Below are 25494 nucleotides of genomic sequence, written 5' to 3'. Positions count from 1 at the left end.
GTTATGTTACAGCTCAGTAGCAAGCAGAGAAAAAAATAGCCATTATCTCCTTCTTGTGAGCTACCTTCACTTCTTTTAGTAGCAGTTTGCATTCATCATGCAGTTGCCGTGAGCAAGATTTGCAGTTGGAGACACATCATATATTCAGCAGTGTTGAGATCACAGTGACGTGCAAAGCGAGGCAAGAGAATCACCCCTTCATCCATTCCAAAAATACTCCTGTTACAGCCAGAGAGAGCACACGCAGCACCCGATGCATCCACCTACAAACAGACCCAGTGAATCTCCAACTGCTCCATTTTTCCAAGACTGAAGGACGTCACAGAGACAGGTACATCACGAAAGTTCTCGGTTGCTCATTTATTTTTAAGCATTGATGTTATTTTTCTCTGTAATAGCCTCAGAGTCACACAACAGACGAACAGGCACTCACCCTGTTAGTATGCGTAAAAGGCTGCACAAGCTCAGTGTAAGATTCACTCTAGCAGAAGCGAAGGCATAGGAATCATGATTGTAAGTATAAATAGAAGAAAATCACACTTTTACTAAGGTGGGTCTGAGAATATGTATGTGTACATGGGAAGGGGGGAAAGCCTGGTTTTTCATAGAATTATATTTTATCCCCAGCAAGTAATGTTATCTAGGTGTTTATTACTTTTCAGCCCAATATCTGAAAGCATTTTACTTAAATAATAGGCTCCATCATTTCCATATGAAACGTTGGGAAACTAAGGCACTGGAAAAGAGTAGCACTAAATTTAGGCAGCACTCCATTAGAAGGGTACAGACCACAATTACCATCTCCTCACTTTCCAGCCTAGCAGCAAGGGTGGGGTGCTGGTTCAGAGTGCTGGTGCTGCCAGATGAGGCCACTGCCCAAAGGCTGTGGAACTGTGTTACATATTTATGACATTCTTTATGTATCTTACACTTCTGTTAACTTGATAGTGCTTTGCTGTTGCATATACACACAGGCAAATCATTCACATATAAACAGGCAAATATTTGCTTCCATTAAATAACACATTTATCAGGAACATTTTTCTCCTGTGTTAGCTCTGGAGAAGTCCAGGATCTATATTCTCACTGCTGTTACTTTATGATTACAGTCAAGATGAGAGTGATAGGAATGTTACATTGAAGCAGCCTGATTTTAGCCTTGTGAAGGCCCTTTGTCCCTGAATTTATTTCAATACATTTACAGTAATATCACACTCTGAGGTGGCAGAACGGAAAAAAAGGCACAAGGATGAAATGCAGACTGCAGTATTATTCTAAATATTCTCCAGATTTGTAGCTGTTTCTATTCTAGATGTCTGCTGCAGGGCTTCGATGGAGGGAAAAGCAACAAGTGAAACATGTCCTTTTATCCAGCATATATTTAAAACCTCTTGCAGGGCCCAGCAGAATTAAGATTGTTTTAGCTCTCTTGTAGTTTCACTGCCATAATTTGCAATGGAAATAGAATATTTGAGTTATCATTACTCATTACTTTAGCTTCTCCTAGAGTTTCATTTGTCCTCCTGAAACTCTCTATTGAGTTTGGTCGGGCTATAAATAAAGATCTCCCGGGATTCTGGATCTTGCTTTCTGAACAGAAATTTCAGTGAGTCATTCTCAAGCATTTTTTCCTCCATTATCTTCACCACGTGCAAATGTTCATGCTCATTCCAAAAGGTCAGAAGAGAAGAAGCTGTGACTAGCTTCCTGTCAGAAGTAGGTCAGAATGCTTTCCTCAGATGTCCTTAAACAAAGGTGAGTTATATTTTAACCAGAGACTGCTGGAGTAGCTTCTGGTTACAACTAAGTCTCCTTAAGCCATGGACTTGTAGGACGATTCCTGTCCAAAAAAGGAAAGTTGCTAATCAGGAGACTGGTGCCATACTGACTGACAAGTCTAATGACTTCATTTGGCATCTCCAACTTGTAAGCTAGTCGACGCCTTACTGAATTGTTTTTTTTCTAACAGATACGTTTGTTTCTGGCGTCAAGAACTGTCATTCTTAATTACTACAAATATTAATCTGAGTAATAGACTTGGAAAAGGACAAAGTCTGCAGCAGCAGCGCCTGGTGGGGACACGAATTACCCAGTGTATGCTGTGCATAAGAGTTCATCAACAGATTATTTCTGAAGGATAATTTCCTATTTATTTGAAATGGATTTTGTATAACTGAGCAACTTTGGGGCCAGACATCACTGGCAATATCCCAAAGCATTAATTTCATTCTGAGGATGTTACTATATGCCTAGTCTTTTTTCATACATTTCATACATTGGTACATTCAGACTTGCCAAAATATTCCCATTGCATGTCCCCCCACATACTTCTGATACATCTGACATATTCATGCAGTTTCACTCTCACATATTTCGCTGATCTTCCATGACTTGTGCTCAGCTATGCAATGATTCCAAAACTATCTACCCTCTCCTGTACTGTCACAAGAACTGTGTGGATAAGGAACAGCCAGATATGCAATATCCCTCTGTGAAACTACAAGAATATGAATGCAACAGAGATTGTTTTAGTTCTACCAAACAAAGCTGTTCTCATTGTCCTCCTACAGTCAACCATGAGACAATAAACACTGCAGTTCACTAATGCACATTTAATTAGAATTAAATAGATCTTTCGTATCAGCTTTAATAGCAAATGTAATCATTTCAAATCTTGACAAGAAGAAGACAAAAGAAAGATGTTTCCTTTCACCTAATTTTACTCTGAAGAAATAAAGAGTCACTGAAGATTCTTATGGTCTCTCTCAGGAACAAGATGTGGAAAACGTAGCAGATTCACACAGATTTAACATAAATTCAAAGAAGAATCTATTGTTCATTTTAACAAAAAATACATACTAACTTCTATTTAATTCTTTAATTGGAAGTTCTCCCAGTGCCATGTATAAACATGTAGTCTAGCTCCTGAGTACTCAGTTGTCACTGATGTGCTGGCTAATATTGAAAAATTAAATTAAATCTACCCTTCCACTCATCTCCAAAAGAGGTGTAGAGAGCACTTCTTCTATTTACTGTGAGTTGTGTGAAACCACTACTGCATATTTGTAACATAATGAGATGTTTGTATGTGTTCAAAATAATAGTGTGAAGCAGGAGAATATGTAATACTCGAATACCTAGCTATCATGCTGAGCCTTACTAAAGTACTATGGAGGAAGGAATATCTTGATTCACTAATTAAGTAGGATTCTCTAATTGTCGTTCTAAGAAAAGAGACAAAAGAGACTTTTTTTTCTAAAACTTCCAGATTTTACACCAGATTTCTTGCTTAGACTACTAGGAGCAGCACATCTGTAGGTCTGATGGAAGTCACTGCATCAACTCTTCTTGCTGTTTGCCAACATAGCACATTCTTTTTCTTTCATTCCCTCCTTATACAACAAAGACATCTTCTTTATTAAGTTTATGTTTTCAATATTTGACCAAAGAAGCTTTTTATCTGCCAGTTATCTTTATCTAAATAATTCTGCCATTTCTTAGTATTGCTTCCTCAGCAATAAGTTCAGCAAAGGAAAGACAGGGTAGCTGTTGAGACATGGAGGAGAAATACAAGTTCCTAGCTTTTCTAACATATTTAACTGCAACAGGAAACCAATAGCATAGAAAACCTAGAATTGCTTCTTTTTTTTTTACAGAGATATCCATATTTTAACAGAACGAGATGTAAAAAAAGCTTCCTTAAGAATAAATAAATGTATCAGTTCCAATAATGATACCCTGAAGTATATCTAAGTACACATATATGAAAAACAAAAATTAGATTATAAATTCATGTCAAGTTATTTGAATGAAGTTCTAGAGTCTGTATATTAAGACCTGTATCACTGCACACATAAAACTCATCCACTGCCCTCCCCAGGCTTTTTATCGTGGAAAAAAGCATCAGAGTGAGTTGGTGTATCGCCACAGCAAGATGAACTTCAGAGTTTAACAGCAGTGAGTCCCCATCCACTTACCAGCAATAAGATATTTATGCTGCAATTGCAAACTCTGAATGCAATAAAGATGGCATGAAGTACCACTGTGTGCACACCATGATCAGAACTTAATGAAATGGACTGAGATGAGAAATAAGCTTATGTCATTTTTATTTTTTTTTAAAGGAAATACAGACCTTCTATAAAAATGTCCCAAGCTGACATTCAAGTACTTTGGGACCCAAACTGCTACGACTTGCTAGAGGCAAAATAAGCCACCTGAATATTTAAAGGCAAAGGAATGGTTATCAGCAGGCTCAGAAGCAGTCCTGGCTCTGGTGCACAGTTCCAAGAGGAGTTTTTCAGAAGCACTGAAGGGCCAAGAAGGTGTTTTGGTGCTAAACTGTGAAGGTCAAAATCACCAAGCCAGCACAAATTTCCACTCAGTGCAACTGCAGCATTAAAGCAGCTAAATATCTTTGAAAAATCTCTTCCCCAGTCACATTTCTGCTCTGTCACAGATGTTCTTCTCCACCCATCAATTCAGTTTTAGAATTAATAAATGTTTCTGAGGATGTCACAGAAATGAGACTAATTACTTATGACATAACCTGCCAGTATGAGACGGTTCTACCCAGTCTGAATTTACCTTCAAGTTTATTTCCTGAGGCATGGAGATTTATAACTCGGCTGTCATCCTAGCTAGTTAATCAGTGATTGTTTCATTAGCCACATTAATGTCTTATCTGCTTCTAGTATTGCACAGCTCTTGGCACAATGTTATTTTATGACAGTGAGTAACATGAATTATGTGTTGTGTTAAAAACATTTTCCTCTTTCAGCATTTAATTTCTGTCCTTTTAATGTCATGTTAAATATTTTAGATGTAGACTGGTTTATTTATTCTAAAGGAATATATTTAGCAATGTGCCCTTTCTAATTAAAAATAATAATAATAATTAAAAAAAAAAAAGATTAGGCAGTCTTAATTTTATTTTTTATTCATTTTAATTTTAATTTTTATGTTATAGGACAGACCACAATGTGGTGTTTGAGCCCAAAAGTTTTCCACTGTAATTCTACTCTAAAATATTCAAGTTATGAGGCAGATGGATAGGAAAGGATTCCTTCAGGAGAGCCTGGCATCTCCCTTCTCCACAGGTCAGTGCTCAGGCAAAAAAGCTTTTCTGGGAGAAACAGCAGCCAGGGCTGCACCACTGTTGGGCTCAACAGAGTAACAGCCCATGCAAAACAGGGAAACTCATCTGGTTTCCATAAACATCCTCTAATTGGGTTAAAATTCGCAAAGACTACACAAGTTAGATTTCAGGAAGGCTTAGGACTCATCTGTAGTTGGGTCAGGAAGAAGTCCTCTTTCCTCATATATGTTCAGCATGTTTTAAGGGATTTCCATTTTGTTTTGGATGGCCTCTGTGCAGGTTATCACTATGTAGAGGTGCACAAGCCTGCCACATCCAATCATCACACTTTGCTACTGGTCTGTTTTCTAACACCCACCAACAACAGAATCATTTGTTTAGTACTAGCTGTCAGGTTTCATTTCAAGTGTGAGTCCTTCCAATGGCCCAAGCTGTCTAGTCACCTGCATACAATGTGATGTCTGTCATGAGCTGGCACTGACTTACTATCTGGGCATCTTCTAGACATCTAAGCCCTACCAAACTGTGGTATATAATTTTTAGACTGCTGGAGCTTAGATCAGTTCTTTGCTAACAAGTCAGTAGGTTTATAGAAGAATCTAAACATAGTTTTAATGATCATAGCCAAGCCTGAGGGAAAATGTGACTGTTAAGGAAGAATGAAATATGAGAAGGAAATGAAATAGAACTTCCGATCAGCCAAAGCATCAGACATTAGTAGAAATTCATTACAGGGAGCACTGTGTAACCTACACTGCCAGTTAACCAGGATCCTCCATTTTCCAAACAGTGCTGTTCACTTTATATAAAGTTTCATTCCTGTGCAAATGGCTTCTAGCAATGAAGCTAACTCTCATCACTGCCAGCTGAATATTCTTAGGTTGTCTCGGGTAGAGGAATAAGCTCCTAAATAATAAAGTCTCATGGAATTAGAGATGGATTTCCAAACCTAACACATGTTTTCCTTCTAATTTCAAGGTGTAGTTAGCAATGGCTATCATCTATGCTTGTAACAGTTTCCTGCAAAGCACACATACATATGGGAAGTATCAATCACCAGGAAAGGAGAAAATCCTTTGAAAAGTATTTATTTCCCTTTCTCCATTTATGGGTTAGACATACTGCAGTGTAATGGCATCATTTCTAGATAAGAGAAGAACAGAAGAATCCAATCAAGACTACACACTGTACAGTGACAGTAGCAAAGCAGGGGTTGTTCCATCACATCAGCCCACTGAGCACAAGATGTTTTTGCAAGCACCTTTACATATACAACCTTTACAATAATCTATGACAGTTTCCCACTATTTTGCATTTTAAAAAGTGGGTATAACACCATAGTCCTGCACATCATCAAACACAGCTTTATGGCTTTTTCTTCTTTTAGTAAAGTGATCTTACGCTTTATGTGAGTAATTTAGTAAGGTTTGTTTTTCTTTGTTTGGTTGCTTCTTTTTACTACACTGTGGTTTGTCAGAACAACTTGTCAGCTAATACTATCTTCTGATAGCTCTGCAATTTCCCCATAGTTTATGGGATCACAGCCAGCATACAAAAGGTCAAAGGAGGTACCATAAAATGAAATTTTCGTTCTCCACAGGAATTTATTTTGATGCTCCCAGAAATGTGCTATTGTTAAATGCCAATAGCTGAAGATCCTTAAGAAAAGACCTGCAATTTATAGCTAAACCACGAATGATTGTTCCTATAGAAACTTGTTTTGTTGTTTTTTGTGTTTTGTTTTTTTTACAATAGAAGATGTTACAGGACAGAACACTGTTTTGTTTCACTGCTAGTCTCTGCAACAAAAAGCAGAAAAGAAGTTGTCCTCATGATTTGATAAGAGGGTCATAAATAATAAGGAAATTCTATTCTCTATGCCAGCTTCCCAGCAGACCATGAAGAAAAGTCCAGACTTCACAAGTTCTCACTTTTTCCCCATATTCTGGTGATATTTGTCTGTAGTTATTCCTGCAGCTGTTTTAGTCGTCTCCTGGGAAGATGCAGATGTTACCATGGAGCAGGGAGAAACAGTGAGGAATTTTTGAAGGTCAGCAACCCAATGACCTCGTTCAAGCAGTCAGAAGGAGCCTGCTTACAGCTGCTTAGTGGTGCCAATGGATGAGTGCTGTTCTGCTTTTGTAGCAGGAGAGCATACAGGTCAGAGCTGCTACTGGAGCTGCAGGAAGGTGACAGACGCCATCTTCTGAGTTCCAATGCTCTGCCCTCTTCTTTCTCCCCAACTCTAGGGAGCAGGTGGGTGTTAAAAGTGGTGATGGACCATATGGTCAAATCACGGGGGTCGATAAGCTAAAGGAATGCAGTTTTTACTCTCCTTATCACAGAAATTTCTCCTTTCCTGAGCTTTGAGGTTTGTGCACGCTTTCAAATGAAACTTGCTTCTGTTTAACTATGAAATGCTACAAACTATGACCTTGCACATTTTCTGTGTCAATGGGAATTTTGCACTCCTCTGGCTAAGCCAAAAGGTTTATAAAGGACAACAATTTGCTAATCAACTGTAATAGAAATCAAAGAAGTAAATACTGTGGATCAAAGTGAGAATTTTAAATATACTCCAGGGATTGTGACAGGAACAAAAAAAAAAACACTTCAGAAAAAGCATTTGTTCAGAAAGACCAGAAGCTTCTTATAAAACTTGCAACTAATAAAGCAAGTAATCAAACAAGTGCATCTGAGTAAGTAACACAGAGATTAATAGCGAAAACAGCCAAGAGGTTCATCTTTTTTATCAATATGCTTTTAATGACTGACACCACCTACAAAGAAGATGTATTATATAGCAAATAATCTAGTGCCAAACTGTCAGAAAAGATGCATCCGATGCATCACACGAGTCCACGTTCATACTCAAAACTGAAAGAGGAATAAATGAACAAACTTATCCCACTTCCTCAGTCCACTTTTCTGGTAAAATTTAATACAGGAGGTGATGGCAAGGAAGTGGGATGCTTCAACAGCTGCATGCACCGCCCTCCTCATTGCTTCTTGTTTGTCATGTCTTCCATGGGAGGAAGGCTTTCTGGTTTGTGCTAATACTGCAAGACCGTTTACATCAAATGAGAGCATATTCACAATACTACTCAATCCAGAATGAATTTCTGGCACTATAGCCTTGTTTTTCTTCAGTCACAGGTTTCCAATTAAATCAAAGAACTAAGATAAATTATATGAAACACCTGGTAGGTATATATTCTCTGTTGGCATCTAACCATTAGGTAGGATCTACCTGTGTAGATCTGCTTAGCTGCAGGCTGTCTGATCCCCACTGGGACACTGCTACCCAAGCAGCCCTTTGCACTGGGAGCTGTACTCAGCAAGCTGTGATTACACCTTCACAACGGGAGCAAGCCCCCTTAGCCTGAGGAATTTACAGTTTAAACAAACAAGGCAGAGAAATGAAATGAAATCAGAAATCACAAATGAAACAGAGAGGTCAGGTAGAGTCCAGTGAGAATGGATAAGTGCAAATGATGCGTGTCTAAAATCAAGGCTGCTAACTGCTTTCATTAGCAATGAAAACTCTGCCTTGCAGAGACAGAAGAGCTGAGGTTGGCTCATAAACTGAGTGTTTGTTCCTCTTCTCTTCAGTGACTCCACGGCATGTTATCATGTCATTCTTGTAAATATTTCAAAGAAAAGTCTCCAAGTGATCGTGCTTTTCTATAGTCACTGCTGTAGAGAAGGGCTATGCAAACATCTGCCATATATTCTTCAAATAAAATTCAGACAGGGTTTTTGTTTACGTGATTTGCCCTTTACAACCAGCACTCAGCTGCAACTTTCAGCCATAGCTGCCTTATTAAGAACTAACCTTTTATTTTAAACACAGTACACTTTGTAACAGAAAAAATCAATACACAGTAACCCAGAGCACTTCAGACAACAGCTGTAAAATATAATCTGATGGCAGAAAGTTAAGAACAGTATTTTGGCAGTTATATGTTCAGCTAATCTTCCACTTGTTGTTAACAGTATCAGGCTACAACGATCTATATTTCTCCCTATCTAGTGACCAAAAGCTACACACGTTTTCCAGTACGATAATGCTACCAGCAGCAGTAAAAATATAGATCACTCATTACTGACTTATTTTCTTACAGGTTATTGCAGGTATTCCCAGAGCTGTAACAGCTGTACAACAGGTCCTGTCTCAGTGATCTCACAGCCATTTAAAGATGCCAGTTTAGCATAAAGAGTATGTTGAAAAATGACTGAATAATTTTCACTGCCTTCACTTTGGCTGTAGTTAAGGATGTTCAGATCTGTTCAAGATTGGGATTCATAATACAGTTGTTTTTACCAAAGTTATCAAGCCAGAAAAAGAGATGAAGGCACAGCTGTGTCTGGTACACAGGAATATAGAATAAACATAAATATCTTGCTAGAGATTTGATAATCTGCTACTTTGTCTACATTAGTGCAAAATTTACCACGAGAAACAAACTATTCCATACACATTTCTATGCCATTGTTAAATACTGAATCTAGGAATAGAACAGATTTTTGGAACCTATTTCTCCTTAGTGGGAGATGATCAGTTCTCTAAAATATTATGAGGTTTGCTTTGATCACAAAATAAACTCAAAGACTTTATTTTTTTTTTTCCTTTGGTGAGTGAAAGCCAAAAGGTGCTACATCATTTTGTACCAAGATTGCTTTTTTCACCATATCCTCCTGACTGTGTTTTCCTCAGATAATGAAAATGGTCGCATTTAATTAATTATTATTTTTTTTTAAGGTTTTCAATCCAAGTTCCTACGTTGCAAACGATTTAGTTAAGACTGATGGATTCCACCCGTTCAGCGTTCAGACTCCGAGGTGGAAGCTTTAACTTGAACCGCATTGCCCTCTAGCGCTGCGCCGGGGCCGCCCCGTGATGTCAGCGGCGCAGCCAGTGAGCGCAGGCAGCGGCTCCCGCAGCGCCCCGACTGCTGACAAACCCCTCTCGGAGACGCATGTCACAGCGGCTAACAGGGCATCCTTCCAACTGAACCACACAAGGGAAAGCAGTAAACCTGTCTTCTATTTCAGGGACGTCATGATCAAAACAGCTACTTTCGAGATCCAGCCAAGACTTCTGCCTGCTAATTTCTGTTTAAACGAGTTGATGTGAGAAATTATGCGACTTTGAACGGGCTATTATTTCTGACAGGCTTCAGAGGACTTCACGCTGTGCAAGTTTTACGTGCTGAAAGCTAACAGCTTGCTGGAGAGATGAGCTCTCAATCCAAACCTGGCGGAGGCTTTGCAGCAACTTCTTGGGTGGAAAGATAAGTTCCAACTGAACTCAACCATCTGCGTGTTGTTCACAGGATCCAATCATAACCTGCTATGGAGAATTATTTTTAAGATGAGTACCTACCTTGCTGAGAAATCCAATTCATCAATACTTGGATATTTGAAAGTGCCTGCATTAAATAGTGGCAATCTTTCTGCAAACAGCTCCAATGAGACAACAAGCAACCTGGATTCGCCTACCTTGGATATCAGTAGGGCGATAACTGTGGGGCTCATCCTAGGTGCCTTTATACTCTTTGCTATCATAGGTAATATTCTGGTAATTCTCTCTGTTGCTTGCAATAGACATTTAAGAATCCCTACAAACTATTTCATAATTAACCTTGCAATAGCAGATTTGTTGCTGAGTTTTACTGTCCTTCCATTCTCTGCTACACTGGAAATCCTTGGCTACTGGGTTTTGGGGAGGATATTCTGTGATATCTGGGCAGCAGTTGATGTGCTCTGCTGTACAGCTTCTATTTTAAGTCTATGTGCAATCTCCATAGATAGATATATAGGAGTACGTTATTCTCTCCAATATCCAACTCTGGTAACAAGAAGAAGAGCAATTCTAGCTCTCCTAGGTGTCTGGGTCCTTTCCATGGTAATTTCTATTGGGCCCCTTTTGGGCTGGAAAGAACCAGCACCCAAAGATGATAAAGAGTGCCGTATCACTGAAGAACCATTCTACGCTTTGTTTTCTTCCTTGGGGTCATTTTACATTCCTTTAATCGTCATCCTCGTGATGTACTGTCGGGTCTACATAGTGGCCAAAAGGACTACAAAAAACCTGGAAGCTGGGGTTATGAAAGAAATGTCCAACTCCAAGGAGCTGACGTTACGGATCCATTACAGGAACATTCACGAGGACACCTTAAACAGCAACAAATCCAAGGGGCACAATCCCAGAAACTCCTTAGCTCTCAAACTTTTAAAATTCTCTAGAGAAAAGAAAGCAGCCAAGACACTGGGAATTGTGGTTGGCATGTTTATCTTGTGCTGGCTACCTTTCTTCATTGTTCTGCCACTAGGTAAGTTGGTAATTAAGGGACTGTGGGGAGGGAGAAGAAGATCATAGTTGGTTACTACAAAAATCCCACAGAAAATAATCAGCTGAATGAGAAGTACATACCATTTTGAGAGCTGCAGTGAACAGATGAAAGGGTGGGAAGTGAAAAGTAATTTACTTCTGATGTTGGCTTTTTTAAAGGCTCATGCTGCAGCCTTGCAAAGTGTGCAGTCTGCATTAAGTCTGCTCAGCTGAGCCCTCCTCAGTGATGTCAAATCAAGGGGTAATGCTGTCAGAGTTTACAGATAAAATCCTCTCTGGTGGGTTTTGTTTAGGCTGAATTAGCTTGTATAGGAAGCTAAAAACAGAAAGTCTTTGGACATTACAAAGTGTCATATGTGAAAATGGGCCTAACCAGATGATGAGGTGCAAAACCCTTCTGAGCTTTAGGAAGCTGAAAGAGTTCTGATTCTCAGTTCAAATTTCATTGGTCAAATCCCCAAAAATATATTGAAGCCCACTGATCTGTGCTGAAACGCTCCCTTTGGTTTCAATAGGTCTCAGTTCAGGCATTCCAGGAGATTGTTAAGTGCATCTGTAACAGCAACTTTAAACTTCAAAATAGTATTAAAGCATTGACAGCTCAGCCTTTAACAGCACACTGCATTTCAAATCCTTATGAAATCTGCTTGCATCGTCTTTAATACCAGCATCAGCTCCAAAGACAGACAATTCAAGACCAGTTTATATTGAATTACTATGCTTTGAAAAATATCTATTCAAAATTCACTTCTTTGAAACACAGACAAACTGTCAGACTAAATAAGAAAGAGGTGGGAGGGAAAAAAGGGGGGGGAAGCAGCCCTTATTAACATTACTTTTAGAGACTTGTAGAAAACTAAGCCAAATTCAACAGCATGGTCCTGGTGAAGTGCTTTGAAGTTATAATTTCTAGTCTAAATGACACTACAACTTCACTGAATCTCTACCACAGCACATCTGCTGGAGGTATTGAAGAGTAACTGTTGTCTCTAGCTTAGTGTATCTAAAGCTGATGTCTTCATAATTCATGATCTACATAAAGCTAATGCTGAGCTTGTTACAAATTCCAATCAGAAGAAAAATTGTGAGCAAAGTTCTCTGGGTGCTAAAGTTTAAGTCCTGTGCTGTCTCTTTAAAGAAAGTTTACAACATAGAACAAGTTTCCAAGTATTTCAAAAATACATACCTAAATGAACAGAAATTTATTTTCCCCATGTGTTACCAGCAGTAGCACTGGATATGTATCTAGTAGGCCATGATGTCCTGATAGGAGATGTAGGTTAGCATCTCCTCTTAGATTCTGAATTATTGGAGGAATAAAAAGCAAGTATGAATGCAATAGAACACATCCTTGCTAGCAGAAGCCAATACTGCTACTGCTGCTACTCAGGAAACACAGATGCAAACAAGTACATTAAAGCCATTTTAGTGACAGGCTACAAACAATATGACAAACAATTAAGCTTTCTGGAAGGGAGTCAGTTTTCCCTTTGGGAGGTTACTGCAAAAGTTCTGTTCTTTACCGGGAGGTTTAATGAGTGACTGATTATGACACAAGAGTGAAGAATTTATAGTTTGTCACAGTATGATTTTATCTCTCCTTTATCTCCCATCTCACTTGTGTCCAAGCCATCAGTGAGGAAGAGAGCCACAGGCAGCAGTGCCTGGCAGGCTGAAGGGCGACCCGCTGCTGTGGGCTCTGACCCAGCACAGCTTGGGTGCCAGTGAATCCCAACATGCTCACTGCAGAGCTGTGAGCTCCTGGCGCCTCACAGAGCTGTGGGTCAGGCAGAGCTGCTGTTGTTATAGTTAATACTAGAACAGAGGAAAAAAAGCGTCTTAGCACCGTTAGTGCAGTGGGAAAAAAACTGCTATTGAAGGAGGGTAAAAAAAGATATTCATAGTATCCAACAAAATATCCAAATGTATTTAAACAGGCAATACTGCAATGTAGAGTCCAAGCTGTATCAGTGATTTACAAAACTCTCAACAGGTGCCCTGGACTGTTCCAATCACAATCTGCTCACCCATCACTGCAGAACTGCAAACTACAATGTCACTTCTGCTTCCAATTTCAGACCAGATATTTACCTTCAGGGTAGTGAAAGGCTTCTTCCTTAGCCTGTATTTTTCATGCCTTATGTCTACAAAAATCAATCTAAATCATAACATCTGCATCTTTAAAATTTGTGCCTTGTTTCACTCAGTAATGCAATGACTGCACAGTGGTGTTAGCAGAGTAGCTCTGGACTTCTGATGATTCAGCTGCAGCACATTTGATAAGTCTGTTTTGGAGTGTTGCAGGAACAAGGATTGCTATGAGTTAGTAAATCTGTTTATATGAAAGAGTTTTCTCGTGTCAAAAGTATTCTCAGATATTCTACTAGTTGCCCTGCCAAAATTATAATTGTTTGGTTGTGGCACATTAATATATACAGCTACTCAATTTTATAGTCCAGACAAAGCATTATTGCATCAGATGGCAGATAAACTCTGGGAACTGATGTGGTGTTGAAAGCATGGATCTTGCTTGAATAAATATTCCACAACAAAGGGTGATTTTCAAGCAAGAATCACAAGGCTTTGCAAAGAAAACTCTCTGTATAAAGCCACAGAGAGGAATTAGAGCACAGACAGCATGAGGTGTTGAGCACTGTGAAAGTATTAGCATAAAGAAACACTCGATGCAGCAAAACTTCTCAGAATAATGTGAGAAAATTGGTTTTTATTCCAGATATTCCTTCCAGGTAGCAACAGAGCTACAGAACAGCCCCATGGTGCTCATTTATGTATGCCTCACAGCTTTGTAAACTTTCACCTTGCTGCTCAGAATCGTACAGCATAAAAATTGAAATGAAGACATATGTGTCTTTGAGACAACTTCTTGTACTATAAATTCAGTGACTCAGCTGTGAAGAGTAAATATCTTGTGCTTTTAAAGTAAATCTTCCTTTTCTTTCCCCTCATATAAATCCTTTCTTGGCCTTTAGAGCTCCACTAAAAATGCACTGTTGAACAATGTTAACTAGAATGGATTATCTTTATCTAAAGAGCAGAGCCCTGTAGCTATATGCATTAAAACTTCCACCTTTAAACAAAGGAAGATCCAACTTTATGTCAATAATTTCATTTAAAAAATGCACCCAAAATGACAGATCACGTTTTTCCTTGGCTAACAGATAAAACTTCAGTCTCATCCCTGTTAAACGAGACTTGCCAATATCTCCCAGCTGCAGACCTCACACAAGACACGTGTGCACACAAACCTACCATCTCCACTACTTTCACCAAAGCATACCAACTTCCCCAGCCCATTGCTTGACTCCAGTAGAGATCAACAGAGCATTATTCACTCCTAAGTTCAGACCCCAACCCCCCCTGCTCCTACAAAACCTGTGATACTATCCACTGATATCCACAGAGACAAACTTCTTGAAACCTAGCTGGCAGTGGTATAAGATCCCAAGAGTCTCGTATCAAACATACAACTATTTTGACTACTCTTATATATTACATTTCTCAAACCTCTCCATAATAAAAAACATAAAAATCTGCTGCTAATTGGTCAGCCAATACAAAATGATTCTTAAAATAAAATGTTATTCACGTACAGTATGTAGATTTATGTTACGTCAGGCGAACCTCTGTATCTCTGCACTAGAATACCAAATTAGGTCACTGAGTTTCCCATGGGAAACACTCCAAGCCATTAGGGTCCACCACTGCTACTGGATTCTGCTTTCTGCAAGGCTTCAAGCCTGATTTGTTTTCCATCTCATTTTGTCTTGCCTCGCCTTCTACTTTCTTAATAGCCATACTCTCTAGATCTTAGGTAATGGTCATAAAGGACAAGGAGAAATTAATGTTACATGTTGCAATCTGACCCTCTGCCCAATCTGCAAACACGTGCCATTGTTCAGGTTGGTAGTCATTATGAAAGCACTGAATAAAGTTATACTTCTGCAGACAGTTCTAAGGACATCAGCTGTATGTTCTTTAGTGCACCTATCTGTGAAATACAGTCAGGAATAAAAATGTATGTTTCTTTTGTATCTTCACTGAAGTTCTGCTCTATAGCCCATTGTAATATTTAGAGCTATTTTCATGGGCTTTCAAGTGACATCTAGAAACTGAAAAGCAGTAATGATCAGTCTCTAAATAACAATGGAGAAAATATAATGGAAGTTCATACAGTATCTCTGTATTATTCAGTTCCCTGCCACAATCCTGTTGTTAGCCAGTGATGCCCCAAACAGATTGCCTCCGTTATAATTGAAAAGTGAGAAGAGGAGAAAAAGACACTAAAGTATACCCAGTAACTGAATGTATTCAGGTATAACATATGAAATGTCAGCAGACATAGGGTGGCTTTTATAGACTTCTCTGATCAGCTAAATCACTGCAAAACAAACATAAGCTTGGTTCATATTCTTTCTAGCCAGCAGCTACAAAAGTCTGTATCTCTTTTGGACAAAATTTTAATAACAAAAATATACTATTTCTTTCTGTCCTTACCATATATTTTGGAGTACTGAATGAGTTTATTCCTAAACTAGGTCCTGAGATTACAGTATTTATGCATGAGCAACACAGTTAAAATAAAAGTTAATTCTCTCCACGGTGTAAGTCATCGCAAGTACTCTGAGCTGAGAAGAGACAGATCTACATAGAAGCACAAACAGAATTTCTGTCAAAATTCTATGTGTGCTTGATGGTTGTTGTTTTTTCCCCCCAAATCTTGTATATTTTCCTTATCTCCTATATCTATATTTTGTTATTTAAGACATACTTTGAATTTTTGCCAGTAGGACAGCTGTACATAAGGTATGAAAAGCCTTTGCTCTGCCAGCTTACTTATTTATTTTTTTTCTTTTTTAAACTGCAGATTTCCTTTATCTTTTTCTTTCTGGGTTGGTGAAAGAAAGTTCCTATTTAACTTCTCTGTACCTTCAACAAATATCATCTTGCAAATCGTCTGTTGTACCCTATGTTATTAAATTTATTTTCATCTCTCCAGGATTTAAGCAACAACAGCATCTTTCATAAAAGGCTGTAGAAAGGGCAGCTGTGGACTTCAGACCAGAACAAAATCTCTAGACATGTTGGATTTGAGCTGTTGTGAATGCAAGTCTTGTAGGAATAGTTTGTTCACCTGAAATATGAGGCATCCTTTATCAGATAATGATAGTACGGATGGTGAGAAATTGTGGATTTTAATTAGGATAAGAAAACAGAAACTGTAACCTTTCCCAGTCTATAGGAAAGCAAGGAAAATGTTTTCCTGAGGCTTTTCTCTTGTCATATTTCCTTAAAGGTAGGTGCTATATATATATATATATATATATATATATGTATTAGATTTGGCAGTCATGTATGTCTGCTACTTTAATTTACCTGCTTCAGAACTTGTTTGCTTAGGATCAAGCCTTAGATGGGCAAGAATTAAGGACTTTAGTTAATACACATCCTGAGGCAATCCAAAGAGACATCAGTGTCCTCAAAAGACACACATAAATGCTCACTGTCATTACAGGCTTGTGGTAGTAATTTAACTCTTTCATTTTCCTTATTAAATGTTATTCAGTTGTTTTTGGATGCTATTCCTATTTCTCAAGTTTCTTTTATTTTCCCCACTGTTATCCTAACCCTTTCCCCTAGAAGGCCTGCAGGCTCTCCCAGCTTGATCAGCTCTTAATTTTATAACCCTTCTCTCTGTTTTGTACTCTGCTGTTTGTAAACATGGGCTCTTATTCTATATTAAATAAGTCCAAGGGAATGTAAACAAACACTGAATGCTGGAAGGAAAGAAATCAGGAGCTTGAGAAACCCAGTTAGCTTTAAAACCTTGGCATGTTGACTTGGCTAAGCAAGTGGTAAAAAGGACCACAGAAAGATTAAATACAAGACTAAAATCCTTCCCTCATTCCGTAAGCTCATAACAGCTGTGGTCAAATGCAGCTTATTGTTTTTATGGGGAGAATTTTACTAGCTATCCACATGAATCACTTCAGCTTCCCCTGTTCATTAAGAAGTGGCAGTAATTCAGCCACTAACAGCTACCAGCGGGTCTGGAGAACACTGAAAAATTCAGATGTAACTCCAGCCATACAACTCCATGCTGCAGCGAAATAGAATAATTCTCTCCTCTGGATGCCTTTGTCTTCCAAGGTTCCCTTAACCAATTCTACAATAGAACTTTCAAAGTTCCAAATTCTATGGCTTTTCTTTAAGATTAAAATAATGATAAAAACCTGCGCAGTGATGCTCTCCTTCTGCTGCATTATTGTTCCACAACGTATTTTATTATAGTTCATCTGCTGTTACAGAATATCAATAGACACCCAGCATAGGGCTTAACTCCAGACCATTCTGTTTCAATAAAAACAAATGCAACATTTATTCCGGTAAACAAGATCATGCATCCACCCCAGGTTGGCCCCCACCCTAAGTGGAACCAGATTTAGAAGGTTTTGAAATATGAGTTTCTGTGAACTGATAGAAAACACAGCACCTGGTAACCCAAAACTTACTCAGAGAGACTTTCTTTCCTTTACTCTATGAAGTTCACAGTACTCGTCATCAAATGACTGACCACCCCCTAATCTAAGCATCAAATACTTCATTCTGAACACAATTGATAATTCTGAGTAATTCACAGACTTAACTGATATCAAAGATAAATTAACGACGAATGCTTAGTTAATAGAAAATCAATTATCACAGCAAAAAGCAATTAGAAAAAGAGAGTAGCAGCTGGAGTTTGAAGTTAAATGAGACATGAGAGGAAAACTAAGTATTTAAAAATGAAGAAGAAAGGAAATAATTGGGAAGTGAACATGTCACAGTAGAAAAAAGACAAACATGAGGGGTATTAAAGAGAAGGCAGATAGTTAAGGAGAATGTGGTTAATTTTGGACCACTATAAATAAACAGCTTGCTTCCCATAGGTAAAAATAATAATTGTATAGCATTCTTGAAAATACACACACAGAATATTCCCTCCCATGAAGATGACTCACAGCCTTACCAGACACAAGGTGGCAATGTACTGGGTTGTATCACAGGAACAGAACCAGTAGTTAGAGGGAAATTATAATGTCTTTTTATTAAACACTCATTAGACCATGCTTGGAATAGTGCAACCATATAAGAAGTTGTCTTGCAGGGAAGGAAATGATAAACCAGAGTCCAGAGGAGGTGACCAAGGATATCACAGGGCTGAGTTTGCTGTGTGAGGGGAGTCTGAGGGAATGGGGTTTTTTTAGCCTGAAGAAGGGAAGGCTTCAGGGGAGCTAATGTGGTGTTGAACCTCCTTGGAAAACAAGCCTGGACAAGAGACTCCACGAAATCCCTCCCCACTGCAATATTCTGTAATTCCAACAACTTCTCAGCTTTTGGCCCTGAGTATAAACACACACACACATATTCCTTGCATGAGGGATGAACAGAGGAAATATAACCGCACAAGAGAACCTAGGGATGTTTCACAAATGACTGTCTGGTGTCACAAACAACTGTTGGTCATTATCCACAGTTGTTTACTTCCTCTGTGTGGCTGGAAATAGCCCACAGGGTGCAGCGGCACAGAGAGATCAAAGGCAATTTCAAAAGTTTTCTTTAACTCATAAACATTATCTTAAATCATCTTGTTAAGACTTAAACTCCAGATAATTGCAATAGTACCTGATCACCAGAGAACTGAATAGTGGGTCTTCTCCCTTCTCCTGGGAGTAGTTTGAGGGGATGAATGGTTGGTTGGTAGCATTGGCTGGTTGAATTTTTCCTCCCATAAAATGGAAGTGGAAACTGAGACATGTCCTGTGTACACTTTCAACATAACCTTGCCAAATATTACATTAAGGATCCTTAAATAGAAGGTCTTAACTTTCCCACACTCCTTTCTGTACGCATATAGAGATCAGTGGAGAGAGGTAGCAACAGAGCAGATATTTTGATGGAAGAAAAATAACAGAGCAGGAAAGAATATGAGAAAGCAGCGTGCATGTGCATTTACATGCGTGCATGCGTGTTTCACCTCCATACAGAGCTTGCTTAAGTGAAGGATCTTCCTTTATTAAGGCTATCATGAAGAAACAAGTCCAGATTTTCCTGGTGTTCAACCTCTTAACTTAGAGACTGTTCCAAACTACGCTAAATCCTTTATGAGTCTTCACAAAGGCTTTCAAGTATGCCCACTGACTCCAGTGGGCTCTGAATTTTAATAGCACAGTGATGTTCTGGCCAGTTACTCTGCAGAATGTGTGAAGAAAACTAAAATGCCAAGTTGTTTCTCATGATTTTCCCTAATCTCATTGAGGGTGCTTTACTTACTTTCAGCATAGTAAAGCATTCGCTATAAAGAACCAGACAGACCCTAAATGAAATTAGCTTTTATAAAATAAAATACTTCTTAATTTCTTCCCACCACATTTGCTTTTGCTCAGTATATTTTCAAACAGAATAGCTCTGTCAAGCCTGCTGAGCACAACTGATTAAATCAATGGCCAAAATACAATAAAATCTGCTCAGTCTGGGTTTCTGAAATATTTTCTGTCCTGCATTTCTGCCTGGTATAGGCTCTGCAAAAACTCCATTGATGTAAAAGGTGCAAACCAAGGGAAGATTCTGGTGCTACGTTTAATAAATCACAGTGTTTAGCACAGAAAAATAAGAGGATAAAAACCTTACAATCCCTTTGAGTAAAACCATTAAACATGAAACATCAGGAGGGAGGTAATTTGGAGAAGAAGAGTCACTCTGGCTACTCCCACCACAAATAAATCACTGAGGAGGTAATCATGCGCAATATTTTCCAACCATTTTGAAAAGCAATCTAAATCAGAACAAGGAAATATTTAATCTGTTTATCAGACTGTGATGGGAAAATAGTTGGAGATTAGAGGAAGAAATATTAATTTGATGTTTAGAGAGTGTGTCTAGTAAGCTTAGCTTCCCCACTTTATCAGGGTACCAAAATAACCCACAGTTGTTTGCTTCTGACAAGTTAATTATAAGGTAAAAGCATGTGTGCAGTTAAATAAAAGAGGTTGTTAATTACAAGAGCAATGTAGGGAAAAGAGTAATCTTAAAAATGTACAAGTTAATCAAAATATTTTTCATACCTTCATATTATGAAAGGCAGTGGAGCTTTGTATAATAGTAACGAAATTAAACTGCTTGCAAGTACATGGCATGTACAACTACTTCCAACTAAACCACCTTCTAGATGACTTAGCACACCTCTCTTTGTAATATACTCGGGCTGGGATTCTACCCAGCAAGAAGGAACTGAACACAAAATCTCAGAAACTTTCTAAAACCCTGCAGAGAATAAGTGCCCAAAGAAGTATCAGTCAGACATTCCATTTTTCTGACAGTTAATCCTCAACTTAAATAGTGGATATATTTACTGAGAGTATCTAAGATTACAGTGTCAGTGAGGTTCCAGTACTGCAAATGCAAAACTCTGCTGGCTTGCAAAAATTTAAGCCATGAGGTTTTCCTGATGAGCAAAGTTATAGTCTGCAGAGTCAATCAGAGAAAGTCGGACTAGAAGGGATATGAAGAGGTCATGCAGGGCATCCTCCAACCCAAAGGCTGGATCAGCTATACACAGATCAGTAGATGTATGTCTACTCTGTTTTTAAGAGCCTTCAGGGTTGAAATTTTATATCTTTCTTAGGTGGCATGTTCCAGAATCTTCCTGTGTTGGTAGCCTGAAAGTACCTTTCAATTTATCTTACTGCAATTCAAATCACTGTGCTTCCTATATTAGCCACAGTGGACACTGAAAACTTCCAACTTCATTTACTTCCTATTTGCAGATTTTAATATTGAAGATAAACTGTTGGGTCTCCTTTTGGCTCTTTTTATTCACCCTGATGTACTGCAAACTACTGTCTTCCAAAGAATCTATAGGTTTTACTGGTGGTCCTCTTCTTTAGCCATAGATCACTTCACAGAAGAGGTTTTGCTGAGTTCACATAGCCATTGCATATAGCTCCCACATTGTCAGAGATGCATTTTACAGACTGACAGATGAGAAGTGCCATCTGACTGCAAGTAAAACATGCCCTCACCTAAGAACTTAAACTCACCTGGATTGCAATAACCTCTCTTATTGCTTAAAATCATTGCCTACCTGTCTACCAAACACTAAGATGTAATAATACATTGTACCACAGACAAAATTAATCTGCCTTCAGAGCAGTACATACACCTATATATATGTAGTTATGTATTTGTACACGTACCAGAAAGTGTAGAAGAATTAAGAATTCTATCCAATTTTAATACACCAGGTTGAAATAAGAGAAATTCACAAAAGTCTATAAGTCAATAGCTTTTTAATCAAATTAATACCCCTTGTACAGAAGAGCACACTTCTTCCTCACCTTCTTGTCAAAACTTAATTTAATGGCTTCTTTATAATTTAAATGAGCAAATTTCCACTGGAAATTGTGGATAGGAAAAAGCGGATAATTAAGTAGTGTTCCATGATTGTTAACTTCCTGCAATTTGTTCCCAAGTGTCTTAACTTCAGACCTTTCCTACTATCATAGCTAAACGCTGATCCTTATTTTTAAAGGACACCACCACGCAGCTTTCCAAACTGATGTATTCCCAAATTTTATCTGCTAATGACTCAGGTTGGGTCATCATCACTTCTAAATAATCAATCAGGGCTTGGCGATTTTTCTAGAATTCTCTACTCTTTTGTGTTGCTGCCCTTTAATATAAAAGGCCTCTGAAAATGCTTGGTGCAGCTGCTGAAAATAATCCGCTATCGTTTTGTCAAATGACATTTGAAGAACAGGTTATTGTAAGAGACAGATGTAAGCTCCTTACCTTTTTTCCATAAGGAATACATATTCCTCTCAGCAGTTTACGAAGATTAGCTATTTTTCAACACTCAGCTTTTTACTTTTCCCCCCCCATTTGGTCTCTTAGTCTTTACAGTACATGGTTGTATTCGGTTCATGTATAAGATTAAACAATCACAACACATTTATCTGCACTGGCTCGGAGTTTTCATCTCTATAGCTTATTTTATTTGTCCTTGGACACAACGAAGGGAAAGAAAACCTATTATTCTGAATTCATAGGATCTCTCCTGGTTTCTGTTACCAAGTGAGGGGGATAAAGAGTCAATGCCATTTTATACCCAATTTTCTCTTCTGAGCCAGATCAGGTACCAGTGGACACAGTGACAGAGGAGGACAGTGACCACCTGATAAACAACACATACTTATCTCCTTCTAGCTTGTCTGTGAGCTGAGGAAACCCAAATTCATACAGTCAGCCAGGCCAGAATTGTCTTCCACATAAACAGTGTCTGCTGTGACACAAGAGCTATTTAACTAAGTCACTGAGAAATGCTTTTGCATATTTTAGAGGCTCAAGCCATGGCCTCTACATTGCTATGAGATGGGAAACATGCCTAGAATCAAACCCCTCCCCACTAAGGCATCCTGACAGCCACAACTGACTCAGCTGCTTTCACAGACCAGAGAATCTGAAATCATTTCAGTGTAAAAGATCCTCTTTACAGGGATGTAACACTTTGGCTTGAGCATCGTCTCCCACATGAAAAGACTCTAAAAATCTAATTCTAGTTCTTGAAAGAGGGATGTCCCATAAACCACTGCTATTTGATTACTTTAGCAAGGCACAAAGGTGTTTTCCCAGCTGGACAACTGCTGAATGTCTGTATTTATAGAGAACCATTTGCTAAATTTAGTTGATCAATTCCATCTTTTCAATGATACAAAACCACAACATTTATTTCCCAGTATGAGGTTTTCATTTGGGCACCCTCTGTAGCAACGCTATTTAGTTGTTAACAAAACGGGAAGTATTCACTAAACGATCTCTTTCTTCGGTTCACACCTGGTTTTTCTTATGACTGGCTGGGATATGTCACCTACCAAAATTTACTTCTGTTTTCAAGATGTTTGTAGCCTACTAATAATCCAGCTGAACTGGGTAATGTTTATAGGGTGCAAAAGAACAGAAGTGATAAAGTATGTCTGAGCACGCGCCTTCTGAAAAGCCTGGAAACATCTAGATATTTTCTTCAGAAGGTGACATTTAACAGCTCTCTGAAGAAGGCACGGCCTTAATCCATGTGTGCATTGCGCAGCAGTTTTGATAATGGGTGCTTGATCTTCCACCCACATACAATAAGTGCAACAGACACACATATAGCAACAAAGACTCCTCTTTATTTTAATCCTACACTAAAGACATGCTTCTTTAGCTTTTGGATGGTAGATAAAGCAGTTCCTCATTAGCTTTAAAAATAATATAAACAACACCTAACTGTCAAAAGACCAAAACTGAAAGCAGCATGTGTCAAGGATTTTTAGCAAACTGATTCTAACAGTGATATGACAAGATATTTACCCTTCCTAGACAAGCAAATCAATTATCTCAGATAATGTCTGCTTGTTTTTTCTGGACAGGATCTCTGTTTTCAGCTCTGAAGCCCCCTGAAATAATCTTCAAGGTGATTTTTTGGCTTGGCTACTTTAACAGCTGCTTGAATCCAATCATCTACCCTTGCTCAAGCAAAGAGTTCAAGAGAGCTTTCATACAGATTCTAAAATGTCAGTGCCACCGTCGAAAGCAGTTGGGGTGGTGGGCCTACAGCTACAGGAACTGGAATCGGTGCTCCTTTGAACACCCTCGGAAGGACTCTCTGGAAGACAGCGGGAGTTTCCTAAGTGGCAGTCAAAGGACATTATCTTCAGCATCTCCCAGCCCTGGCTACCTGAGCAAAATCACTCACCCGCATTTGGAAATGTGTACATTCCAGGAATGGAAAAACCCCAGCTCATTCCTGAGCCCATTACAAGAAGGCAGCAGGCAAAAGGACCCATGCCAATTCTTTACCTTCAACCTCTTAACAGAGCGCAATGGACACATTACTGCCAGCAGCCAAGCTTCCAGCAATGGGGACCACGAGGACATCTGTGATACTATGAATGGCCAAACTGACTGTAGAACAAACATCACGCTGGAATGAATGGATTCTAATCAGTCAGCACAAATTCTGCTCTCTTCATACACCAACCTCTGATATTTATCCCAGGTGAAGAAATAGATCATTGCAGTTCTCAGTATGGCACTAGAAGGAAGTCGATGAGGAACAGGCAGATTGCCATGACAAGAATGGCACAATCCAGAGGCTAACCATATTCCTAATCAATTGCCAAAGAGGTTACTGAAACAAATATAGAATGCAGATAAGTGGCTGGATAAGCCCAGGGAAGTGCACAGCCAATGATTCAGCTATTGTGGTAGCACTGTAAAACAGCCAAACACACATGTACGTAAAAAGAATGTATAAATATGGGGAGGGCAAGGGAAACATGTATGAAAGTGTGTGTACACATGTGCTAGCTGCATGTTAGGATACCTGAGAGTGGAAGTGAGCAATGCAGTTGTACGGTGTTGTTTGTACCTCTCCAAAGCACTAACTGCTGCTGATTTTGCCTGTAAAATTCTGATTGTTGTTGTACTTCACTGTACATTAGCACTTTAGAAATGGAAAACAATGTCAAAGATTAAAGTAATTTCGCAACAATTTAAGCACTTGCACTTATTACTATGGAACTGGAATCCAGACAAGTTTCCTCCTCACAATCTCAGTTTTAAAATAAAACACGCGTGGCACTTAAATTTAGCATTGTAACTCCTAGGAGGTTCTTGACACTCTCTGCAGTTGCTTTCTTGCCACGATTCCCTTACGATCAAGGGTTATGAATTCCTCTTTGCTTCACCATGTTCTATTCTGAAAGTCTGAAAATACCAGCAATGATCAGAGCTCACAGTCTTCATTTTAGCACATCAGTAAACGTCCTGAAAAATACACAGGCTACCAGAAGATCTGATTTATAAAAGCAACACTCATAAATTCCTCCAAATCCCTCATAAACAGTGCTGTGAACAGAGCACAAAAGAGCACTGACCGCTGGAGGACCAAAACCCAGCTTAAAGGCAAATATGCTGAATGAGTCCTTGGTCGTTTCAGCACACT

At 38.8% G+C, this 25494-nt stretch overlaps 1 protein-coding gene across 1 annotated transcript; it reads left to right on the top strand.

Moving 5' to 3' along the window:
* The first annotated feature begins 200 nt into the window (after positions 1 to 200).
* Positions 201 to 25044, top strand: ADRA1B (adrenoceptor alpha 1B). The gene is made up of 3 exons (XM_072348261.1): positions 201 to 331; positions 9861 to 11433; positions 23918 to 25044. The coding sequence occupies exons 2-3, from the start codon at positions 10473 to 10475 to the stop codon at positions 24478 to 24480; spliced, it is 1524 nt and encodes a 507-aa protein (XP_072204362.1). The 5' UTR covers positions 201 to 331; positions 9861 to 10472; the 3' UTR covers positions 24481 to 25044.
* Positions 25045 to 25494: the final 450 nt, after the last annotated feature.

The sequence above is a fragment of the Excalfactoria chinensis genome, chromosome 13 (genome assembly GCF_039878825.1).
Source record: "Excalfactoria chinensis isolate bCotChi1 chromosome 13, bCotChi1.hap2, whole genome shotgun sequence".
NCBI lineage: Eukaryota > Metazoa > Chordata > Aves > Galliformes > Phasianidae > Excalfactoria > Excalfactoria chinensis.
The sequence above is the reverse complement of the archived record's forward strand: the minus strand, read 5'-3'. Positions and strand labels throughout refer to the sequence as shown.